The sequence below is a fragment of the Rhinopithecus bieti genome, unplaced genomic scaffold (genome assembly GCF_001698545.2).
Source record: "Rhinopithecus bieti isolate Rb0 unplaced genomic scaffold, ASM169854v2 scaffold_13857, whole genome shotgun sequence".
Taxonomy (NCBI): domain Eukaryota; kingdom Metazoa; phylum Chordata; class Mammalia; order Primates; family Cercopithecidae; genus Rhinopithecus; species Rhinopithecus bieti.
The window spans coordinates 1,222,855-1,248,521 of NW_016807741.1; the positions used below are offsets into that span (position 1 = coordinate 1,222,855).

Genomic DNA, 25,667 nt, shown 5'->3' on the forward strand with positions numbered 1-25,667 from the left:
ACCCTTTCTTCCACGTAATTTATCCATTTCACAGCGTAGGCATGCCGGCTGTCCTCTTCAGCCGCTAGGTGGCGGTCTTGCATTGGAAAGAAACAATTTAACTTACTAGCATCAACTCTCCAGTTGTTTGCCTGTAGAACAGTACCATGAATTAGAAACCTGCTTATTACATAGTATAGCTAAGAAGCGTGATGATGATGCTGATACTGTCATATCTAGTCTCTACTGATGGTTCTTCCCTGGGAGGTTGGATGTGTTTTACCTCAATAAGCCAGGAAAAGCACATCTCTTTGCTTTGGTCTTCTATGAATGTCATGCATATCAGGGCATTGCTGGGAAGCTCTTAACTTGTAGAACCAGCCTGGATAGCAGTGGGAGCTGGAATTCCCACTACTTTGAAGTATTGATGATGTTTTTCATTTGGGGCCAGGAGCCCAAATGTAAGGACTGGGTTTGGTTGAGGTGAGAGGCCGTGGCAGAGCTGAGTGGATCGGGGCTTGTGTGCAGGGAGAGGCTGAGCCTCCCTTCTCTCGTCAGCAGCCGTGGTTCTTCTGCTTCCTCCTTTCTTTCTCTCACGCGGAACTTTCTTGGCTGTCGCCTGCATCCCTTCTGACTGGGGTTCTTCTCCACCCCAGCCTGCTGTGGATCAGAATATAGGCTTCGTTGGCCCTCAGTCCTTTTGAGGAGAGGGGAAATGCTCACTTCATACTCAATCCCTGAAACAGCACTTCTGTTTTCATTAGACTGTAGAAAAAACACGATCACAGAAGGTGCTGTTGCAGAGCAAATTAATAAAACTCAGTGAGCTGTAACTTTCGGATGGTGTGGCAGCATTTTACGCTTTCACTTTTACAGGTAGAATCTTCTGATTTTCCTTTGGTGCCAGACTGCATGCATGATTTCATCTGAAGCATTTGCTGAGGCTGGGATAAGCCTCTGTAATCTGCTTTAATCTAATGGATGCCGGGAGCATCTGCTTTCTATTTCTAGTTAAGCCACTCCTTTGCTGGGTGACCCTGTCAGACTGCTGGGTGACTTGTGCCTTCATTTTCTGTCTTCCAGCGAGGGTTCTGTATCTATTAGCCTTGCCTAGGAAGAAGGGGGAGTCAGTATGCAGAACAGAAAGAGTCCCGGATCTATTGTCAGATTGCAGAGAGTAGCTGGAGTGGAGACAGGAAGGACATGCAGACTGGGCCTATGTAGGAAAGAGAGAAGGAAGCAAAAGTCCAGGGAGTGAAGAAAAGAATGGTTTACCATCTAGCTTTTTAGTCCTCGGTGCAAGCTTATTTTAAAGTTTCCTCTAGGGTACACTATCTTAGATCACAGAAAATCTGACTCTGGCCATTACTCGCTCAGACAAGTCACCTACCCATTTCCCTTCAGACTCAGTTTCCTCTTTTGTAAAATGTGGATACATTTGTAAGTGGCTATTAAGTTCTGAGGTAGGCTCTGTTCTACGATTTATAGGCAGTGGCCCATTTATGGAGCCGTTGCTTTTTCAGCATTATGGCTCGTAAAGGTTTTAACCAGTGGGCATGCTCACCATGGCAGTGACTCATTCACTTCGTTGATGAGGATGATTCATACTGTCACTCATGCATGGTCCAGGAAATCAAACAGGAAGATGGAATTTTACATAGTTTGGTAAGAGCTACTGCCTAAATATCGGCTATATCATTTTATTTTATTTTATTTTATTTTGAGACAGGATCTCACTCTGTTGCCCAGGCTGGAGCACAGAGGCACAATCTCAGCTCACTACAGACTTGACCTTCTGGGCTCAAGTGATCCTCCTGCCTTAGCCTCCTAAAGTGATGGGACTACAGGTGGGAGCCACTGCACCTGGCTGGTTATATCTTTTTAGTTCTGATATATAATTATTCCTTTCCCTGGTCCTGAGTTTATCGTCTCACTTGAGCTAATTTATTGTATAATTTTAAAAGTCAGTTTTATCCATACTTATTTAAAAGCCCAACTCCAGCTTGGTTTGTGAGTTTTTTTTTTTAATTCAAAAGATGTCTGCAGATAAAGGCTATATCTGCAGAGGGGAAAATGTCAATCAACACAAAGCCATTTTTGAGGTTTTCTGACTGGATGGTGAGATGTTGGCAGGAGAGCAGTGCTTCCTCCCCTCAGTTATGCAGTCGTTGGATGAAAGTTGCATAAACTGTAATTGTGCAGCTTTATCCTGGGAATCTTGCAGACTTCTTATTCCTGTGAGAGTCTGGGCTATTTTATGTGCTTCTTAAACAAGGAAATGACATGCCTAACACGTGTTCAGGTGCTCAGCTTCCTGGTCGGGAAATACAGAATTGGTATTCACAGCGCAGTCAGCCCTGCCCCTCAGTCGCACACCGGTGGTGAGGAGCATTCAGTTTCCTCTTCTGATTCTTTTGACATTTAAACAAATATCACGTACCACCTTGTAGGCTTTTTGAAAATTCTGACTCTTATTATTGCTTATTAGGGTCTGACCTGTGTCACCCACACTGACTCTTCCCACTTTCCTGGTTTACGGTGGCTTTTAGTGGAGTTACCCTTATCTTCTGCCCTCGGCTGACTGCCAGTTCTGTGTGTTTGCAATTAAAAAAAATAAAAATAAAAGTATTTCATTTTATTTGTCCTTCTTGACTGAATAATGAAAATGAATTTTCTAAACAATCGAAGCTACCTTTATAAACCCTAAGTGTTTTTTATTTTAGCAAACATATTCCTTGCTCTTCGCTTCTTTACTCTCGGCAGCTCAACTCTGCTTTTCCACAGACTTGGTTTTTTGAGCCTCAATTCTAATACAGCTTGTTGGGTTATTGCTAAACTGTTTCCACGTCATCTTGATTCCTAAGTTCTCGTGTCTATAAAAGTTTTAGTTGCCTCCCATGTGGACATCTTGGTATTGTAAATGTGTCTGACTATAGCAGTAATTTTCCTCCCTTCCCAGTAGCTACTGTGACAGACTGGGAAACTGATAATCATGATTATTAGACAACAGCTAAAACGATCCTAAATAGAGCGTACTTCCATGAAAGCACCTGCTCATCCTTGCAGGAACTTGCAGTCTGACTCTCGGAGGCCTTTCTTACTGATTCTGCAAATGTCATGCATTGAAGACTAATAGATGAACCAAATCCACATAGATCTGTTTCCTATTCAGTTTTCTTAATTGTCATTTTCTCTAAGTTTATCAACAGTATTTTGTATGATTTGACCATAATTCAGAATTGAAACAAATAAGCTTTTTAAATACTTTTTAAGTTTGTGGTATTTATTCAAAAGTGGCCATAATTTCCTAGTGTTTATAAGCTTTCCATCAGGACCATTAATTAGTAACAATCTCAAGATCACTTCCATCTTCACCTTTTTATCCACCTTTTATATTCCTTTCCACTGGTCTCTGACTCTTCTTTCTTCTCTGTGTTCTTGTTTTCCAGATCAAATCCAGAGCAAAGCCTGTAACAATCCTGGTTTCTACACTTACTTAAGTGAACTTTGCTAAAGGATAAACATTTCTGGTACAAGAATCCATCATCAAAACTTTAGACACAGGTGCACCTTCATTGGCGTAGCTTTTACTGTCTCTGCCAGCTTGGCAGTTCCCCTTTGACTTTCAGATCTGTTTTGAGTTTTGACTCTCTGTGTGTTTGTCTTTTGACATCGTAGTTTCGAATTGTGATCTCGCATGTGCCCTCTCTTCCTTAATCCCTCCAGCATTCCTTTTAGTCTAATGCCTGTAAAAGAGATCTTAATTTGCATTTTCTAGAGTGTCTGTATTCCAGAGGATAGGTTAGGGATAGATGGCCAGTACACATTTTGAATTAAGTGCAGCTGCCTTTTCTGAAGTACAAATTGTGCTTTGCATTGGAAAATGGGCTGTACTGGCAGTAAAGCTGTGAGGACATCTCTACACCTCCGATGAGTTTGTCCACCTCTTCCTGCTACAACTAGTTTTCTTCCCCACTTTCCCGGTTCATTTTCTGCACTATCTGTGATGTGCATTGTCTATTCTTAAGTAGGTTTTCCCTTGGGTCTTTTTGTGTAGGTCCTATTTAATCATAAATGAGAAGCAGGAGGGCTTAGTGTCAAGCTCAGGTAGGAAGGAGAGCAGCAGGCAGAGCCCAGGGAGCCTGCCCTCCTGGGAGGAACAGGTCATACCGCCTGGGCCACTTCATCTGGTACTGCTGCCTTGGAAACTGGTTTTGGCACCTGGTTTTGCATTAAATTGAAGGGTGTTTTGTTTTTTTAAGTTCACGGAGTCACTAAGCAATGTCATATTTAAGTGCCCCAGTGATAGTCAGTGAACTAGAACCTTCTGGGTCATGACATTACTTTGCCAAGTCAGTGTGCTACAGGAAACCAAGAAGACGAGTGAGTCTGTGACGGTGGAACTCGGCTTCCAGTGTGAAACTCACATTCCTGTGTCTGACCCAGAACCTCCCTCGCCCACAGCCTCAAGCCTTTACATGGAGTAGTTACGTTTTACAATGCATTTACCGTGCCTTTGACAAATGGGAATAGATTTGGCTGACTGCTCACAGAGGATTATCGGGTAGAAGTGGAAATTCCAAAGAAGTGAATTTTAAATTAGTTGGTTCGTGGGTTTGAAATTAAAGAGTTTAATGTTTTAAATAAGAACCATAGAGCCATTTAATTTCCTGCTCTCCCTATGTAGCCTTTTATTTAGACAATATAGCTAGAGCAGTAAAGAACATTTTAAGAAGAAAAATCTGAAACCCTGTCCCCCTTATACAGTATTTTTTATTTACATGTATTCTTTTAAAATGTTTGTTTGTTGAGTTAATTATTAAGCTCCCATATGTCAAATATGATACATTCTCATTCATGTGCATATGTGGAGTTGAAGCTATGTGTCTAGTAATATTTTTTAATCTGCATTTCATAATCTTTAAGTAGCTCATATCTCTGAAGCAAATGAGATCTATTTTTAAATGAGGAACCCAGAGACCCAGGAATTGCACCTTGAGGGCATAGCGGGAGTAGAGTGAGCTGTAGAATTTAGCTTTCCTTGCAGTCAGGATGCTCTGGGTTGTTTCTATAATTAAGTGGATGTCAAGAGTTCTGGTTCTAAAACATTTACTTGTTTTTAAAATTTAATTAATTTTGTTTACTAATGGAAGAGTTGTAATGAAACAGTGGGTAGAAATCTCAGCACTTTGGGAGGCCGAGACGGGCGGATCACGAGGTCAGCAGATCGAGACTGTCCTGGCTAACATGGTGAAACCCTGTCTCTACTAAAAAATGCAAGAAACTAGCTGGGCGAGGTGGCGACGCCTGTAGTCCCAGCTACTCGGGAGGCTGAGGCAGGAGAATGGCGTGAACCCGGGAGACGGAGCTTGCAGTGAGCTGAGATCCGGCCACTGCACCCCAGCCTGGGTGACAGAGAGAGACTCCGTCTTAAAAAAAAAAAAAAAAAAAAAGAAAGTCAAAGTTGTTTCTTTCTTTCCCAAAAGCCATTTTCCTTTGAGGTGCCATGTAACTCACGTCTCTGCTCCTTCTTTTAGGAAGAGCGGTCTCACTGAAAGCATCACATTGTTTTTCTAGGGAAGGATCTATCATCTCGGAGCAAAACAGATCTTGACTGCATTTTTGGGAAAAGACAGAGTAAGAAGACTCCTGAGGTATAAAGCCCAGTACAGCGTCTGTTCCACTTTAGTCCTGTCTGATTCTCACCTGTGTATGGGACTGTTTAGACTCTCGAGGTATAAAGCCCACAGCGTCTGTTCCGCTTTAGTACTGTCTGATTCTCACCTGTGTATGGGACTGTTTAGACTCTCGAGGTATAAAGCCCACAGCGTCTGTTCCGCTTTAGTACTGTCTGATTCTCACCTGTGTATGGGACTGTTTCTATCTAGGACTAGTACTTTTCCGACAAAGTTTCCAAAACACTTCGGAGGCTTCATACACAGCCTAGATATGATCCTTTTACTAATATTACTGGGTAGATAATGTTTTATAAGGAATCTTAAAACAAAGAATAAGTGTTCTCTGGTTTTTGGCTTTTGTTCTTTTGGTTTTGGTGTGAGAACTAGATTAAACTTGGGGAAGAATACCCACTGCTGTTATAATTGGAGGGAAAATATCTCTTCCATGGCCGAGGTGGGAGGGATTTTGTCCATTCTGCTCAAACTGTGTGACTGCCTTTGGAACGGAGGTGGGAGGAAGGATGTCACCTTCATTCTCTAGAACCAGCCTGTTCCATTCTAACAGCATGTGAGACAGCGCTAGATCAGCACCGTCTATAAGGGGGTTCGATGGGGTGTTTCCTCTATTCAATATTTTTGCTCTACAACTAGAAGAAAAGAATGGGGTGACTAAACTGCACCCTTAATGGAATGAAGTCCATAATTTATCATTCTAATTATTAAATTGGGCTGTATAATATTGCAAAGAATTTTTTGTGCTGTTTTTAAGTGTAAAAGACAGCCCTGGATATAATTTGAGATATATTAGGATTTTGAAATACAGATTTCTGAAGATAACAGGCTAAAAATACTTAGAACTGGTATTGTCTAAGAAAATCTGGAACATATGGTTGTGACCGCTGTTACTCAGCTAACCTGGTATGTTGTACTGATGTTCTTTTATTGGTTCCTAGCCAGGGCCCTTGGTGACCATAGAGCAAAAAAGAAGACTTGGTTTATTAATTCCTGGCATTTTTCCAGACTGACAGAAATCTTTATTTCTAAGGTGGTAGATATTTGTTTCTTAATAGTAATAATTTTTAGAGAGTCTAGAATTACCAGTGGTTGGAAGTCTTGTTTGGTGATTCCCTGTGCAGATTGGGACTAAATTCCTGGGTACCTTAGCCCTTGTCTGCCGCTGTACTCTCGGCAGATGGAAGCAGCAGGCTGGGAAAGGATACCTGGCTTTGGTGCCTGCGTGGACTGTGCTGAGTCACGGTAGGCAGTGGTCACTAGGGAGGAGCTGCTCTGACATCAGGCCAGGCTGGCTGCTCCTTCAAAAGGGGCTGCTGGAAAGAGCCATGGTCAGACAGGCTGGCTTCTGGTTGCACCTCTGCCCTCAGTGCCCACCATGAGACCTGGACTAGGCCACTCTTCCTTGTTCACTGAGGACATGGCCTCTGGCTTATCCCAGCCTCCCCTCCAACCCCTCCTCCTTGACTCTCTCAGTCGCCTCCGTGTCCTCAGGAAGAACTGGAATTCCCGTCCCGCGCCTCTTGCACTCCATCTCCTTTGGTCTGCCCAACAGCTGCCCCGCCCCACGATCACAGCCTGAGCCTTTGCATCAACTCCACATCCCTCCCACACCTTGAGATAACCCCCATCTCCCCAGCCCCGTGGGGCGCACAGCGCCTTCTGCACTGGTGCTTCCACATCCCTGCACGCTGATCCTCTCTCTTCTCCCTGCCACCCACCCACCACCCCCAGCCTTTGCCCTCCCGGACACCTTCTTTGCAAATGTACAATTGAACAGATCAGGGAGGAATATTACTTGTCGGCTTTTGTAGAACTTCAAGAGAATTTATGTGGTTGGTGCAGAAAGCTGTTAGTTGTAAGAGATCAGAGGTTTCTGATCCTCTGGCAGATTTCTGTTTGAGAATTTATTTGTGTTGGGTGCCTTGAGATTTTCAGCACTATGTGGTGTTACTTGATTCTGGTGGCTAAGTCATGTTAAAGTGAGACACCCACCTGTGTTTGAGGAGCTTCAGAAGCAGTTCCCTAATGCTAGCCCCGGGAAAATCTCTTTTGGTCCAGTTGGTGTAGAGATGATCAACCTTGATGCAACATGGTGTTTTGTGCAAGATTTCCGTTAGTCACATCTTTCTCTCTCTTCCAGTTCAGTGTTTTCTTCCAGTGATGAATTTAGGTCCTACCTGTTGGTGAGGCAGTCTTCTACCAGGCCCTGCTCTCCGTCTGTAGCCATAGTTCTCAACAAGGTTGCCCTGGCATTGCCTAATGAGCTTTAAACAAACGCTAATGCCAGGGTCCTGCCCAAGACCGATTAAATTAAATCTTGGGTCAGGGCCCAGGTATCTGTATTACAAAAAGAGAAAAAAAAAATTTTTTTTTTCAATACCTCCCCAACTGTTCCGGCATTTATTCTGACGTTCGGTAAGGAGCGAGGGTTGAGAACCCGGGGAAAGCCTGCCATGCAGCTGTACTGAGAGCTTCTGGCTTTGGGGTCGTGAGTAACCCTGAGGACAGAGCTCCTCAAGTCCTGCCGTGTGCACAGGGCTTCCTTGTCAAACTGCAGATTCCGACTCAGGAAACCTGGGTGGGGGCTGAGAGCCTGCACGTCCCCATCCAAGGAGCTCCCAGGTGACACTGTTGCTGGCCTGTGTGCCACACTGAGGAGGTCGGGCCTCGACAGTATTTTCCATTAGATGTGTGCCCACATGTGTGCAGAAAGCAGAATCTGTTTAAATGTTATCACATTTAAGACAAACAGAATATTCTTTCTATAAAGCAAAATGACCTTTAAATTTATCTTTGACATCCATGTGGATTTTCATATAAGTTTGCTTTTATTGAGTATACTGGTACCTTCCTTGAGTAGACTATTGCTAAGAAACCTTACCTTGTTAGTTACAACAGCCCTTATAGTCAAAGGCAGGAGGTCTTTGATCAGATCTGTTTGAAAATACAACCTCTTTCGGCTCCCATCCTCAGTGGGCGGGAATACTGCATGTTGTTGCTTTGCTTGACTGTCATAGCCGCGTCGGCCTGGATTTATATTTGGCATTGCAGAGGCCAAGGTGTTGCTGGAGGTCACCTACCTCCAGAGTCCTGGAAACCATGGCGGTGCGGGCCGTTAAGGCAGCAGTAGCTCTGTGGGTGCGCTGGTTAGGTGCTGACGCTGATCTGTCTTCAGCACCCCGAGTTCCAGAACCTTGGTGCTAACCACATTCTTGGCTTGGGTGACAGCATCACCCTTGCATTAAGCGAAGCCTACTGATTTTAATTTCTGTAGCTCCTGACTGCCATCGTAGAATTCCAATTTTATTAAGCACCTGTGTGCCAAATCCTCTGCTGGATTTTCTCATTTCATCCTCGCAGCAATCCTGTCATGTAGGCGTCAGCATCCCCTCTGTGGCAGTGAGGAAACGGAAACACAGAGAGAATTGTTAGAACACTCCAGAATGGCACACGTGGGCTTTAAATCTGTGTCCCTCCAATTTCAAAATCAGCCTTCTTTCTCCTGTACCGCAGTCCTGCCGAAGTTAATGAACTCTTTCACATTTAACAAAAAATCTACATTGAAGGGGGTTAGTTAGGCCTTAGCAGCTTTTGTTGAGCTTCATCAGAGACACCAGTGGTTGATGCTGTATCGTAACTTTGTGGGAAAATGATTGGCTGTTCCTATTTTGTAGAAAATAATGGTTTAAATTTCAAAACTTCTTTGTTATCTGTAGTCAGAGGTGAGCTGTTAGGGTTGAGAAGCATGTAACTAGGTGTCTGGACCAGCCTAGGGAACGACTTGACTTCCTTGTTGGGGCTGGAGGCTAAATTAAGAAAGAACTTGAGCATCTGGAGCATAGATGTTGTGTTGCTTGTGTATTTTTTCATCTCTCTATTGAACTGGATGATCTGAATATATTTATATCCAAGAAACATCTGCAGCCCTTGATTAATAGTCATGAGGGTTTTTTCCTTAACTTTTTATAGATTAACAGGATGTTGCAAAGATAGTAGAGGGGTTCCGTGTACCCTTCATCTGGTTTTCCCCAGTGCTTACATCTTACCTAACTGCAGTACAGGATGATGAAACCAGGAAATGGGCATTGGTACCATCTGCTCATATAGCTCTGTGCCCCTTTATCACATTTGTGGATTGTGTGACCATTATTATCTCAGTGAAGATCCTGAACTATTTCATGACCACCTGAACTAATAGTTCAGTGAAGATCCTGAACTATTTCATGCTAACCCCAATCATAGTTGCATACCCTTCCAGCACTGCCCGTGATCCTAGCAACCACTGCTGTCGACAGAATTGTCTGACTAGGAGTGGCATATCGTGTGTACAGACCACATGGTCTCTCAGTTTGACGCCGAGGCTGCTCAGATCTGCAGGGGTCACTACCCAGTGCTAAAGGCCAGTTGTTTCCGTGATCTGCTTCCTGCACTTAGCCAAGCTCAGTGTTATTTTCTGTTTTATAAGTCTTTAGAGAACTCCTTGTAGAGATCAAATCAGTTGACGTCTTTAAAGTTCACTCCAATTGATTAAATCATTACTTAGTAACTTCAGAGGTATGTTAAACTGTGAAGTGATATATAAGTACAAAGTGGTGTCGTGACAGTTTTGTCATCTGTAGCGTGCTGGTATTGGAGAGCTCATGGTGTTGGCAGTATCTCAAGGTAAACTCACTGTAGTGAGTTTGTGACCTCCTTTAAATTGCATGCAAAATATGTGGGGGCACACGGGCAGAGCTTTCATTGGATTTTCGAAGGTGTCCTTGGTCCAAAAAGAAGCATTAAAATCTAAGACTATGCATTTAGAAATCTTCATTCCAAAAAAAAAATCACTTAAAATGTAAAATTCCTTTGTGAGCATAGTAGGAATGAACTTTGTTTGTGTAGTGGAACAAACTATGCCAAATGAAGAATGTGTTCTCTTAATTATTTTGAATATAATGTATAGAAATAAAAAGAAAATTACATCAAAACGAAACAGCAACAATCCAAGCTAAATGCAAGACTTCTAGGACATGTTTATGAAACTTAAATCATGCTTTCTGTCCTCTCTCTGACGTTTTTGTGTCTAATGAAGAAACTGCTAGCTGGGCACAGTGGCTCACGCCTATAATCCCAACATTTTGGGAGGCCGAGACAGGAGGATTGCCTGAGCTCAGGAGTTTGAAATCAGCCTAGGCAATGTAGTGAGACACCGTCTCTACAAAAAAATTTTAAAAATTAGCCAGGCTCAGTTGCATCCACCTGTAGTCTCAGCTACTCAGGAGGCTGGAGATGGGAGGTTGCTGGAGTCTAGGAGATTGAGGCCACAGTGAGCTATGATCATGCCACTGCACTCCAGCCTGGGTGACAGAGCGAGACCCTGTCTCAAAAAAACAAAGAAAAAGAAGAAATCGCTTCACTGTGTTTTACATGTGGACTTTTTCATTTGTGGCGTACACTGGCCAGCGAACACCTTAGAGAGGATGTGTGTTCTTATTTCTAGGTCCCCAGCATGTGACTGGCTCCAGTCGTTGGCACATGGTAGGGATTCAGTCAGTTGAAGCCTTATCATTCATCTCTTTTTAAAAAATGGACTTTGTTACCATAAAAATCACCGTTTGTATAGCGTCATCATTGATATTTGAAATGTCTTTTCCTTTTGAAATGTTCTAATCAATAAGTATTTCTTCTCTGAGAGTAGGACATATTCATAATCTACATTGCATGCCATGCACAATCTACTTGTGGGTTCTGGAGAAAGGATTATTGAATAAATCTTCGCTCACACCATTTTATGTTTTTAAAAATCAACCCAGTTTGCCAGAAACTGGCTTTCAGACCTTGCATTTCACTCTGGAATAGTTTTTCACAGCTCTGGCTGTTTTCTTTGCTCAGAAGATAAAGCATTCCTATTGCTTGAAGGACTTTCCTCTGACTTTATTAGTGCTGAGTATTTCCTCCAGACACCGAAGTTGTCAGGAGGCGCTGTTTCCCCACTGAATCCGGCTATTCAGAGGTACTGGCTTCAACGGTGAAAGATCATCATGAACTGCCAATTGCTCAGAAAACTTCTCATAAACTGTTCTGTGTGGGGACGGCTGGTTGCACATTTCTAATTTCCAAGTTCTTCCTTTTCCCACCATCTTTGTTGTATATTGATTGGAAGATAATAACTCTGGTTTGGAGTGCACCTAAATTGGAGATGTGTGCACTTTCTATGGAGACAAAGAAATGATCGAAGATAATGAATTGAGATTCCCAGGGCCCCTTGAGACCTGCGGCAGTACTTGTGCTGGCCAGTGCCTGCCAGGGCCTGTGTACATAAGTGTGTGTCTTTTCTCACTTGGTTTGCAATTTGAAGTTGGAGACACTGAAAAACAAATTCCATCAGTTCCTATCTGGTTGAACTTCCTGCTACTCTTTTTTTTTTTTCCTCTCTCATTTTTTTCCCTCCCCCACCTTCCCAGTTTCCTTCCTCTCTCCGGCTTGTTTCCGGATTGAGCCTTATCACTAGAGAAAATACTCTGAAACCGGAGTGAGGATGGAGAATGTGTCACCAGCCTTCTCACTTCGTTTCTCTGTTTAGCATGCTTCTGGCATGGGCTCCTGGCAAAATAATTGTCCATTTCTTCACCTCTCTAGCCTGATTGAATTAGAACCCTCGTGAGAGTTACACTCTCCCAGGATACCAACTCAATAATCATTTTCCTTGAAATTCTTCTGCTGACTTTTGCTTTTTGAAGCAAAGCATGACTTCTTGGCAGTTTGTGTTCCTTTCTCACCTCTCTTTGTCAGTCCCCTTTTTCCCCATTGCTTGCTGATTATCCAGTCTGAAAACGAATTCCAAGCAGACGCCTCTGTTTTGCTTGGTGGGATTCATGAAGTATCTTGGACCATTCATTTTTCTGGTTGGCTTCAATGCCTTAAGTTCCTCATGGAGAAGATCATTGAGAAGAGTCTCTTTATTGCCGTAATTTTTCAAGTGCCTTTTAATTGAAGGGCATTTCTCCTTTTGTTTTGAATTTTCACACTGATACCCGATGTTTATGGTTAGGTGAGTTTCATGAGGGCTTTGCAGGATGTGGACCCCCCTTCCTGTACCCATCGCTCTGCCCACCCTCCCCCTGCTCCACATCTGGACACCAAAGTCATCTTTTAATTAAAAACCTTTTAGTTAGGGAGAAATATAAGCCCACAAACAAGACAAATAATACACTTGAGTTCCAAAATTCATTTTTTCCCAACAGTGATGACCTTAGTAATTCTTGTCATCATTTTGACCATTGATAACAGAATCCTGATTCAAAATGATCTCTCTTAGCTGGGACAGTTGGCCAAAACGTTTTCACTGCTTTAAGGTGAAAGTTTATGAAGATACATACAGTCTCATTTAGTTCTGGAAACATCTAACTTGGTAGCAGCTAGATGAAAATTAGAAGGTAGGACATGTATCCTGACCACAAGTTTAACCTAAGCCAAATTATGTCCTGTGGCACCTGTCCTGAGTGCAGGCTGGGCTGTGCCAGGGAGGCTGTGCCCACTTGCTGAAAGCAACAGGCTTGTAAGTTGTGTTCCTCACTGGTAACTGCGCTTTAACAGCTCTTTGGGGGCCTGGGGGTCATGTTTTCAAAGAGTACATTCAGAGAATGGCCTTCGGGGACAGTGGCGCCTGGAAAGCATGTTATGTACAGAAACAGGTGGAAGAATTGGGTATAGTTGTCAGGGTGACAGTTTGGACAAAGGAAGAATTAGCACTGACTGATGAAATTCATAGAAAGGTAACAACTCAGGAAAAGGAAACAGCCTGCATGGGCTGGCAGAGCTGCTGGGCACAGTGCACGCCTCCTGGGAGTGCCCTGTGCAGGTTCTGGTACCAGGCAAGAGTCCCAGCTAAATGCATTCAAGCCCTTCCAGTTCTGTCCTTCTCTCATTCTGGAGTAAAGAGAAGATGTGAAATGATCCCATTTGAAATGGTGCTGGCAGGTTTAAGACTTGACTTGAAGTTTTACGTTTTCCTCGACAACAAAAAAGAGAACATTACTTGGATGCTTCTTGATTCTTACATGCTTGAGCAATTTTGGCTTTATCTACTTATGCCCTTTATCCAGTAGATGAATGTGAAAGGGTCTTGATGTGTGCAAACAAGAGATCAAATAGACTTCAGGTAAAATAGCAAGTCATCTGTCTTAGCAGATTCAAGACTTGAAAGAGCAACTGGAACTGTGGAGTATCAAGGCAAAGTTACCTTCACCTTGGGTAGGGTGTTCCTATTTTATCTGTAAACTCAGATATCTATAAATGAGTCTTGAGTTATATGTTTGTGTAGCAGATTCTGTTTTCCAAAGATGGCCTCAGCGATACCTCCCATTCCACATGCTCTTCTAGGTGGGCCCTTACCACCTCCGCACCAGGAGGTGAAGTCCGGTCCCCTCCCCTCTACTTGCGCAGGCCTGGAACTTGCTTGTAGCCAAGACAGTCTAGCAGTAGGATACCAGGTGACTTCTGAGGCCTCGTTGGCTGGAACACTTGCTCTTGAAGCTTTCATGTAAATAGTCCAGCTGCCCCGAGCCCCAAGCTGTGAGGAGGCCCAGTGCCCAGGCAAGCCCCCATGGAGAGACCGTGATCAGTGAGTTATGCAGGCTCCCCGAGCGTGCCTGGCCAGCTCCTGGCTCTGCCGGCTCTCCCCACCTTTTGACAATATCTGCCTGAGAGACCCTGAGCCAGGGTTGCCCAGCCCAGCCCTTCCTAATTGCTAACCCACAGAAATAGGGTGAACAGGGAAATGGCTGTTATGTGTGAAGCCACTGAGTGTCAGGATGGTTTGTTGTGTAGATAACTGAAATGGCTGTCTCAGGATTTGTCTTCCTGTGGTTCTATGATTAGACATCGATACCTGGTGTCAAACATACATATCTGGTAGAACCATCTGAGCCAGTAGAATGAGGAAATCAGGTCGTCTAATGAATGTTCTACTCTGGTTTCTTCTAAAGGGCAGCTCACTCAGGGCCATATAGTGTTGTGAATAGGCACTTGAGAGTTTCATATGCCTGCCTGTGAGCCCAAGAGTAGTTTGAAGACTGCGTGATTTGGGGCAAGTTATTTAACCTCTCTGAGCCCCAGCTTCTTCATTTGTAAATGGGGATAATAAAAGATCCAGGGAAGATTAAATGATAAGCCACATAAAACTCTTAGTTAGCTGCTGCTGCTGAGACCACTGTCATCACAGTCAGCACCAACACTCTCACAGTTTAAAATAGCCAGTAATAATTTCTATGAGACATCCTTTAGAACTGAGAAAATTGTATCTATGTGTTTGTAGTCACAATATTTGGTATAAACCTACTGAGTAAACGGGGTCATTGCTGAGAAGCACGTCCTTCTCGAAGTCCTCCAGTGAAGTGACTCCTGCCTGCCGTTTTGCCATTACGGCAATGGCACAGGACCTCCTAACGCATCAATTTTGTTTAATTGATGTTGAAGATAAGTAATGACGAAGGCAATAACCTTTTAATGCCATGTTCTCTGCAGTTTTGGGTGGAAGTACAGACCTTGGTCACTTGTTTTCCTTCACAGTAGTGAGCACCCGCTGACATGCTCGGTGGTTCCCTTGTTGACTGCCTGCCTTCCCTCAGGAGACTGGGATCTCTGTAAGGGCAGGAATTTTTATATTTCCTCATATCTAGAACCACACTTGGCATGGAGTGGGTTCTCAGTAAGGTTCTTGCCGAATTGAATTCATTTGTTGAAATATGCCTTAAACATGTGGGAACAAAGGCAGGGAGCTGCTAATGCTGAGTCTGTCAGGAGACATAGATGCACAGAAGAATTGAAAATTGAGCTAGGCCTGAAGGGTGGCAGTTCTCTCGCTGGACAAGGCATCAAAAGGCAGAAGCAGCATGAGCCGTGACTCATCCTGGCCTCAAACACAAATGGTAGTGGTGTCCAGGAACATAACTAGCCATGTGGAAGTCATTGTTAAATCAGTTGGGAAGGAAGGAAACAGTGGTGTCTTGTCTGAAGGCTTCTGATATGGTTTGGAGGTGTGTCCCCTCCAAACCTCATGCTGGATTGTAATCCCCAGTGTCGGAGGTGTGGCCCGGTGGAAGGTGTTTGGGTTGTAGGGATGGATCCCTCACACATGACTTGATATCCTCATGATAATGAATGAGTTCTTTGAGTTCACATGAGATCTGGTTAAGAGCCTGGCACCTCCTCCTGCCATCTCAGCATGTGATGGACTGGCTCCGCCTTCTCCTTCCACCATGACTGGAAGCTTCCCAAGGCCTCACCAGGAGCAGATGCCAGTGGCACACCTCCTATACAACCTGCGGAACTGTGAGCCAAAATCAAACCTCTTTACTTTATAAATTACCCAGCCTCAGGTATTTCTTTATAGCAGTACAAAAACAGACTAACACAGCTTCCAAGATTCATAAAATTAGAATGATGAATGAGGATGGTGATGATAAAGGTGAAGATGTGACTACATAGCAAAGACCAGCTCCTTAGACCTGCCTTGGTGACTCCTGTCAGTGGACGTGTTGAAGATGTGCTTCTTGCCTGGATATGTGAATATTCCCATCTGTCCTCCTCTTGAACTTCTACTTCTTTGTGTTTTCAGTGCCCTCACAGCATAGGGACAGGTAAGAAGCTTAGAGAACCTGCAGTGCAATGGGATATTCGCTGGGGGAGTGACTTTGGTGTGAATAGTGCTTGAGGTGGGTTACTCACAGCCTCTTCCAATTCAGAGTGCAGGGAAAATCAGCCCCGTGAGTAAGAAGCATGACAGAGCTAGATTTTCTATTGAGCACAGCTTTTGATAAAAGGAAGAAGAGCTAGATATTGACTTTTGGGGGCCTGTTCTATCAGTGGTCTGTAAATCAACAGATAAATTATTGCTCTTCAGAAGCAGGAAGGCTACTCTTGGGCTCGAAGACATGTGTGCCTTTCTTTTATTTGTTTTTTCTCTTTATTGGTAGAGGATCTTCCCTGCAGCCACTTGCTCCTTAGGGGTTTTGTTAAGGACTGAAGGGGAACTGAAGGGAGCTCTTTTGATTTATCTTCTGTTCTTTCCTTTTGGTCACTCTACAGGGCTGAAATAGCCGAGTTGGCTTTAATGTGTCGCCATTAGAGACCAAACATTAGCTGAAATAAACCATCATACCTCACAATGAAAAATGTCCCCTGATTGGCTAATTAATCAGTCAAAGGGGAATGACATGGCTCTCGGCTTGAGGGACTCTGCTAGAGAGAAACAGGCTGTTGATAAATGGTTTTCCAAGAAATTCATATATCAAGGAAACTTAGTCATTTTTTAACTACAGTTTGTGTGACTGCAATTTTTCTTTCCAACTTTTCCTTTTCTGCTGCTCTTGCTGTTTAGGCTGTGTTTTGTGTTGTTGATAGAAAATATAGGATTTTAGGTATGAGAAAATAAATGCTTCCTACTTATTCATGTCAGATAGGCTGATTGGTTTTGACTATCTAGGTTTACCAATAGGTGAAAATCAGATAGTTTTTCCCAAGCTGAAATTATCTTTTCCTGGCTTCCTTGCGAGTTAAGATCTCCAGATTCTGGTCCACACTGCATGAGTTAAAATCCTGGGTCCATCAGTTGCTAGCACTGCACTGCTGGACACGCCATGTAACCTCTCTGTACTTTAATTTTCATATCTTAAAACAGGGATAATAGTAATATCATCTATTAGGCAGAATTAAATGAGATCACCTATAAAGCATTTGAACAATGACTCATACAAAGAGAGTATGTGTTAAATGCTTATTTTCTAATCGAAGTAATATATGCACCTAGTTGTAAAAAAATTAAGCTCCACCAAACAGCTTTTAAAGAAAGAGCATTCTGTAGTCACCCTTGCCACTTCACCTCACAAGCCTCCTCCCTGCAGCACTTTTAATTCTTCTTCAGTTACTTGGTATTTACCTTCATATTTTAGAATAATAACTTGCATTGACATTTTTCAATGTTGTAATTTTTAAAATGTGGACTTCTGTTTTGGTAGATTAAGATCTGGGCCTTTACACCACTCAAACTACTGATCGTATTGTATAATAATTAGTGAATTTGTTATTTGGGGTTTATATTTTTATTACTATGTAAATATCGTACCCTGCTAAGCCAAATAGCGTGTAATAATAACATTTCCTGTAACAATTTTTGGTTTTCTGATGGGAAACAAAAGCGTTCTATATATCTGTGTGATTTCGTTTTTTCCCTCTAGACCCTCTGGTAGCCTCTTAATATAAAACTTGCAGAGTATCAGCTGCATCAGATCATCTGTCGGCTGGATCTGTCTCCCAAGAGACTTCTCCCAAGATTTCCGCCTCGTGGCTCCCTCAGGACTGGTTGCTGGCTCGGCCACTTCCCTGGCCTCCTGGACTTTCCCCAGCCTTGCTCCTTTTAGCTCCTCACTCATCTTCCGCAGCTTTCTAAGAAGGGCACAGGTCTGAAAATCTCTAATAATACTATGGCAGATGGTCTGGGTATAGAATTCTGAGGTGCAAATCATTTTCCTTCAGCATTTTGAAGGTATTAGCTAGTGTTTTTTGACAGCCATTGTTGCAGTTCTTACTTTAGTCCTTTGCACAGACCTGTTTATCTCATTTTCAGGATGTTTTAGAATCTTAACATGTTCAGATTCTAAAACCTCATGGGAATATGAGTTGGTTGGGGGTTTTTACTCACCAGGCACTTGGTAGAACTTTCAATATGAAGATTCATGTCCTTTCTTGAGTTCTGGAACATTAGCTCTTTCATAATTTTTTCCCCTCTGTTTTGTCAGGAAGCCAGTAGTTGCACTGACATCTTGAATTCCTCCTCAGATGTTCCTTTTGTCTCCAATTTTTCTGTATCTTTGTTCTACTTTGGTGGGGGTGGGTGGGGGGCATTTTCTTGGTTTTATCTTCCAACCTTTTATTATAAGGTAAGTTTTGCTGTCATATTTTTAATTTTCAAGAGCTGTGTCTTTCTCGTTGTTTGTTGTTTTTTCATAATGTTCTGTTCTTGTGTCGTGGATACGACCATATGTTACCCGGCCTCTGGAGGCATTGTGTTTTTCAGATTCTTAAGATTGTTTTTCTGTCTTTGTCCTCTGAGTTCCTCTTTTCTTTTGGTTTTGGTTTGCTGCCTTCATGACGGAGGATTTCCCCTGCATAGTCCGATGATCCTTTGCTGTCCACTCTCATTTAACAGTCAATGAATGAAGAGCCAGTTGGAAGCTGTTTGCAGAGGGAGCCTTCTCAGATGGGGAATTGGCCGTTTCCTTAGGGAACCCCCAGATGTCAGAGTTGGCGGGTCTTTCTGTCAGTGGGTCTTGGCTTCTCTAGAGAAGCCATCTCGCTGGGCCCATGGACCTGGGCTCTGGTGGACAAGAGGGAGGTCCTCCTACATGCCCTGGCCTCCCTCCTGTCAGGAGCGTCTCCCCTACCCTCCGCTGCATCCCAGGTCCTGCTGGCAGAACCTCTGGGGTCAGTTTTCCAGGGGTTATAGCTTCTGTTGCCTCACATGTTTCTCTTGTAGAGGAAACACTGCTGTTCCCCACTCTGGAAAGTGGTTGGGCCATTAGGCTCAGGGTATTCAGCAAATCGTTATTGAAGGAAAAGAGTGGAGAAAGAGTAAGAGAAAACCCTTTCAATTCAAAAGAAATATTTATTTTAAAGTGTAACAACCCCTTTTCTCATCCATCAATTCCAAAATGTTATAAACTATTTTGTCTCAATAGATGTGGGAGGGGTGGGAGTGGTTGCTCTTTTCAAATCCTGGCCCTGGCATCATTCCCATTTTAAAACATAAACAGAAAACACAAAAACTTATTCTGTTTGCTCCTCAGATTGACTTCCTTATGAGTTGTATTTAAGTAGGGCCGTGGTCTCATGCAGACCTCTCCCCTACATGTGCGTCCACGAGCTCCCGCTGCAGCCTGTCAGATCCAAGCCTGAAGAAAGCTGAGAAAGCCCCTGCTGTGCAGTGAAGGAGATGGTGCTCTGCCTCCCCCTCAGCACTAGTGTGGCCTCTTCCTGTGTTCTCTCCTCCTCCCGCTCAGCACTAGTGTGGCCTCTTCCTGTGCTCTCTCCTCCTCCCCTCAGCACTGGTGTGGCCTCTTCCTGTGCTCTGTCCTCCCACTCAGCACTAGTGTGGCCTCTTCCTGTGCTCTCTCCTCCTCCCCTCAGCACTGGTGTGGTCTCTTCCTGTGCTCTCTCCTCCTCCCGCTCAGCACTAGTGTGGCCTCTTCCTGTGCTCTGTCCTCCCACTCAGCACTAGTGTGGCCTCTTCCTGTGCTCTGCCTCCCCTCAGCACTAGTGTGGCCTCTTCCTGTGCTCTCTCCTCCTCCCCTCAGCACTAGTGTGGCCTCTTCCTGTGCTCTGCCTCCCCTCAGCACTAGTGTGGCCTCTTCCTACAAGTTAAGCATGAATCTCCCAAGTACTCTGGTTGTCTAAAGTATATCATGGAAATATGCCATTCCTAACTTATCTTACTGAAACATGGGGTGGGTTGCAGACAGTGCTCTGAGCCTCCATAAATACATGCTGGTCGTTATTACCCTGACGTGGATGTCTTTTGCATGTGCCTCCTGTAGCCGGCAGGCTGTCTCTGCTGGATGGTTCCTCCAAGCACACCCTGCAGGAGGTCGCACCAGGTCAGATACGTTGCCCCCGGCTCCATTTTCCTTTCCCACAGAAAGAATGTGAGGTGTTCTGCCAGGAGAGACAGGCCTCACCTATTGCAGGTTGGCCTTTCTTAGTGATAATAACTGCCCTATTGAGAAAGATTCGTGGAAACTATAGTTGTGATGTGGATGAGAAAAGAGGAATGAGCTGAGTGCCACCAGTCTTCACTTCAGTCCGAGGTCTGTTGGCAGCTCCCTTTGTAGCGTTAAGCCAAGTCTTCTTGGGTCCTTCTTGAGTGTTCGATTAAAGCATAGACAGGGTCACTTCCTGTGAGAATGATGGTGAGTGGATTAACCCATACCCAGAGTTGTGGGGGGAAAAGTACAAGCACTAAGCACATTTCTTGTCATTGGATATCTTACTTACCTAGAGTTGTTGGATCTTAAGTGTGATCTGCGATTTATTTTTTTCTTTTGACATCACCAGGGCCTGCTGATTTTGTGTGTGTAACACCTCCAGCATCCATCCTACTTTTTCATTCCTTCCAGTGAAACCGTTCCTAATCATTATGACCCGAAATTATAATCCTGAGTGGCGTCCCCAGCCCCATTGTTTCCTACTTGCAGGGCATCCTTTCAGAGCGTTTTTGAGAGCTTATTCTCAAAATCAGCTTTTCTCCAGTGCTCCTGTCCCATGTCAGCAGTGTCCAGCGTATGACAGATGCAGCTCCCTTCATGCACACACCAGACCCTTGCCCAGCTCACGCTAACCTGCTTCCCTGATGCTGATGCTTGCTGGCTCCTGGTACAGATCTCCCGGGACTCTTCTCACCCAGCTCTGTCACCCACTCTGCTGCCGCCTCTTTTAGGACCCTGACCACATTCTGGCTCATTATTTTATTTAGCAGGTTTTTATTAAATACTTCTGTGCTAGGCGCTGTTCTAGGCTCTGGTGATGCGAGTCACTGCCCCCAGCGGCTAACACCGCAGTGACATCTTCATAGCTGGTTTCCTCATCTCCATCCTGCCTCTCACTATGCTCTGCCTTGGTCTGAATTTGCTGATTACTGTCTGCTGCCTTGCGTGCTGTCCTTTCAACAGTGTGTGTCTTCCTCTTCTACCCATATGACAGAAGCCATGCCTTTGTCTCTTCATAGCCCTGGCTCAGGATCATTAGTAGTTGCCCACTAGGTAACTAGGTAACTATGAGTTTTAACAAATGATAGCTGGTTTGAACTTCTTTAATACTTATGGGAATCAAGGGTAGTTTTATATTGCAGGTTGATTTCCTTGCTTCTTAATTGATAGTCCTATGAAAGAATTATTCAGTTTCTGCTTCCTACTAAAATCCAGACACATTATCCACTATACTAAGAGTTATACAAAATTCACTTTCATAGGAAATCTGTTTTCAACAGAAAAAGAGTATTTTTCAGCCTAATAAAGAACCTGCTATTTATGGTTCAGCCTTGGTACCACAGAGGTAGAACAATCAGACCTTGTGTGCTCCTGACATAATGCAGTATAAATCTGAACTCTTCTTGCCAAAAAGCTGAACCTAAATCTAATCAAATCTCTAGAAGTATTTTTCATTCATGGAAAATACAAGTTGTAGAGATGCAATCTTAGAAGGAAACAAACAAAAATCCAAAATGTGGGACAGAGCTCAAGACAATTGACCCAATTCCTACAACAAGTCAGTGGAATGAAAAAAAATATGGGATTGTGGGACAGAATAGGGTGTGGTAACTAGAAAAACCCTAGAAGATACGATTATCACGCGCTATTATAGACCTTATTTATGAGCTGATTTGAACCATAAAAAGACATCCCGGAGCTGGTGAGGATATCTGATTATAGATCGTATTAGATGCCAAGAAATTATTGTCTGTTTGGTTAGATGTGCTAATGGCACTGTGATTGTGTAAGGAAATTTCCATGCTTTTTAGTGGTTTTTACTGCAGCATTCAGAATGAAATGACTTGATGTCTGGGATTCACCTTAAAATACTTTAGCAAAGAACAAAGCAATGATGTAACAGTGTGATAAACTTTGTTAATTGTTGATAGGAATATTAGGGTTCACTAATGTTTTGTACATTTGAAATTTTCACACAATAAAAAAGTTTTTTGAATCTACTAATAATACGTTAACATTTATTTAGTCCCACCACAGAAATGGTTTAATTTTGTGTGAATTTAAGTTCACAATGTCATGGTCATCCTCCAAGTGTGAAGTTGTTAGTGTCCCATTTATTTTTGCCCTCATATGTCCTAGTTTATTTCTTCCTTAAATCCCTTCAATAAGTCTTCTTGCTGTGTGTACTAATATTAATAGAAGTCAGGGCTGGAAGCAAACGAAGAGAAGATAGTTGTCCCAAGAGAATCCATATCTTGGTTCTTTCCTGGAATATAATCCCCCAGTCTTCTGAGCAGAGCACCCTATCTCCCACCTCAGAGGACTGGCACATTCCCTTCACAGAGCTCTTCGCCCAGATCCCATGGGACAGAAGTGAGGTGTGGAAGCAGTAGAGTACCTGGTTCCTCCGGGTCCCTGCCCTCTGTGCACTCCTGGCTACTGGGGAAATCAAGGTTGGGTATAGCAAGCAGTTAGTAAGATTTGGGAATGCCAAGTAACCAGTAGGTTTTTGTTGATACCGGATTCTGGCAAAGAGGTAGGAGTTCCAAGATGGGAACAAGCCCAAAAAGCAATTTTTTCATCATAAATGATGGAGTGGAATGCAAAGCTATTCCAGGCCTGGAATATCCAAATTTGATTGATGTCTCCAGAGTGAAGGTTGTCTTCATACATGTCAGCCTTGTTCTTGTCTGTGGGGTGAAGTGCTCCGAGGGAATGTCATTAGTGTATGAGTGACCTGCTGTGTGTAAGTCACAGAAGTCTCTTTGGCGATGGTTCCCCAGGTGCAGTCAGCTTCTTGAGCTTCCCCCTAAAGCAATTCTCTGTTACAGGGGAGGGAGTTCCCTGGCATTGAATGCTGCAGGCTTTTCGACTTGTTCTGAAGAAGTTCTTGATTATGCTAAAGTTTTTTTTTTCCTCTGCCTTCCATCCCCCAAACTATCTTTTTAACTTGTTCATTTCTTTGAAGCGTTTGGGCTTCTTCGTACGTCTTCCAGTTTGTCAGTAGGATACAGCTGGCACTTGTACGGCTCGCAGCACGTCTTCTGCTTCTCCAGTGCAGGGACGGGGCAGCACTGTGAGACTGCATTCCAGTGGTGCTTGTGCATTTGATGTTTACCTTGCCACTTCCTGTGACAAGGTTTCTCATGGGGCCAGGACGATATCCGTGGGCAGCGATGGAGGTGCCTTTATCTTTTAGGCAAATCTGTTCTCCTAGCAGTCTGAATTCTTGAGATACTGCTCACAGGTTTAAAGCATCCAGGAGCCAGGTTAGAATGATACCAGAAATTCTTTTTCATTGGAGGTGGTTTGGTGTAGTTCTGTACGGACCAATTATTTTAAAAGTCAGAAACTTAGGCTCAAGTCCCAGCTCTGTCACTGAACCCTCAGCGTGACTTTGGGCAAGTGGTAGAATTTTGTAGCTGGAGAAGACCATCTAGGTCTTCCCTTGACTTCCAGAAAAGGAAACTGAGGTTTATAGAGGTTAAGCTTGCCCACTGTAGAGCTGGGCAGAGAATTCTGGCTTTTTGCTTCTAGGTGAGGGGAGCATACCACACCTGCTGTGAGCTTCTGCCTCCTCACTTGGGAAATGTGGATGACAGCCTATGCTCACCTTACCAATTGATGAAATTGTATGGGTTGAAAGTACTTGGAGACTCTTTAAGGCATAAAGCAAATGTGCAGTCATCATTGTGTTGGAGGAAGTAAGTCTAAGCAGATAGCTGGGGCAGCGTCATCCTCTCCTCCTTTAGCATATGGGAGGGGAGTTGGAAGCACGCTTTCGTAAGCCATCAGTGGAAATCCGACCCTTTCTTCTATTCACTTTCCCCTTCCTTCCCTTTCTGCAGGATAGGCATGATTAATCTGTGGTACTGGGAAGAGTTCACTAGGTTTTTGTGTTTTGGAATTCAGTTTTCTACCAGCAGTGTCTTCCTAAAATACATTTCTCTTTATCTTGTTGAGATCATGATAAAATATAGAGCTTCTACTCCATTATCCATCTATTAAGAAAATAGAGCTGAAGAGACTGATACCAAGGACTCCCCCAGGGTCCACCATCTCACACTGACTCAGTGTCCGTCTTGCAGAAAGGAGAGTTGGGACAGATTTGTCATCTGCATGCTTCAGTATTTGGGTCCTATAAGCTAAGCACCTGGATCAGGTGGTGTGGTCTGTGGTGGGAAAGCAAAGAGAAGAGAGTGCTGTTGTTTTTCATCTGAGGCTAGTGTGACATGAAGAATTTTTACTTTGGCCGGGCGCGGCGGCTCACGCCTGTAATCCCAGCACTTTGGGAGGCCGAGGCGGGCAGATCATGAGACCATGAGATCGAGACCACCCTGACCAACATGGTGAAACCCCGCCTCTACTAAAAATACAAAAATTAGCCAGGTGTGGTGGTGGGCGCCTGTAATCCCAGCTGCTCAGGAGGCTGAGGCAGGAGAATTGCTTGAACCTGGGAAGCGGAGGTTGCAGGGAGCCGAGATCATGCCACTGCACTCCAGCCTGGTAACAGAGCAACACTCTCTCAAAAAAAAAAAAAAAAAGAGTTTTTACTTTATTCTCAGCTGGGCGTAGTGGCTCATGCCAGTAATCCCAACACTTTGGGAGGCTGAGGCAAGCAGATCACTTGAGGTCAGGAGTTCAAGACCAGCCTGGCCAACATGGTGAAACCCTCTCTCTACTAAAAATACAAAAATTAGCTGGGTGTGGTGGTGTGCACCTGTAATCCCAGCTACTCAGGAGGCTGAGGTAGAAGAATTGCTTGAACCCAGAAGGTAGAGGCTGCAATGAGCCAAGATCATACCACTGCACTCCAGCCTGGGCAACAGAGTAAGACTTGCTCTCAAATAAAGGAAAAAAAAAAAGAATTTTTACTTTATTCTCAGTTAGATCATGTAGATAAACTCTATTCTATTGTTTTAGAGTGACCATGACCAAGAAAAACCCAAGTTACTTATAACAGCACTTTCAGTAAAAGAACCACAAAATAATTATCCTTGACATTGTTTAAAGCCCCGCGGCAACATTGAGTTGCATCAGTGTGGTTTAGCAACAGGGTGACTCTTAAGTCGGACAAGTTCATTTATACATACGCAGTGTTCTTGTTCATGAATCCTTAAGAATAATACCAAATGCTGTACATCAGACTCTTGTTAGGTAATATTCCTGCACCCACGGTCTCACTTTGTGGAAGTCACAGTGGAGATAAAAAATGTTATTTCCATCAAAACGGAGAAGGAACACAATCCTAAAG

General features: G+C 43.7%; 1 protein-coding gene across 3 annotated transcripts in view; it reads left to right on the forward strand.

Moving 5' to 3' along the window:
* PINX1 (PIN2 (TERF1) interacting telomerase inhibitor 1) overlaps positions 1 to 25,667 on the forward strand; it is a 75,929-nt gene that overhangs the window by 14,615 nt on the left and 35,647 nt on the right. For all 3 annotated transcript variants that reach the window (XM_017883688.1, XM_017883689.1, XM_017883690.1), the window contains exon 6: positions 5,557 to 5,633. In XM_017883688.1, coding sequence (XP_017739177.1) covers positions 5,557 to 5,633 — 77 coding nt within the window. The remainder of the gene's footprint in view (positions 1 to 5,556; positions 5,634 to 25,667) is intronic.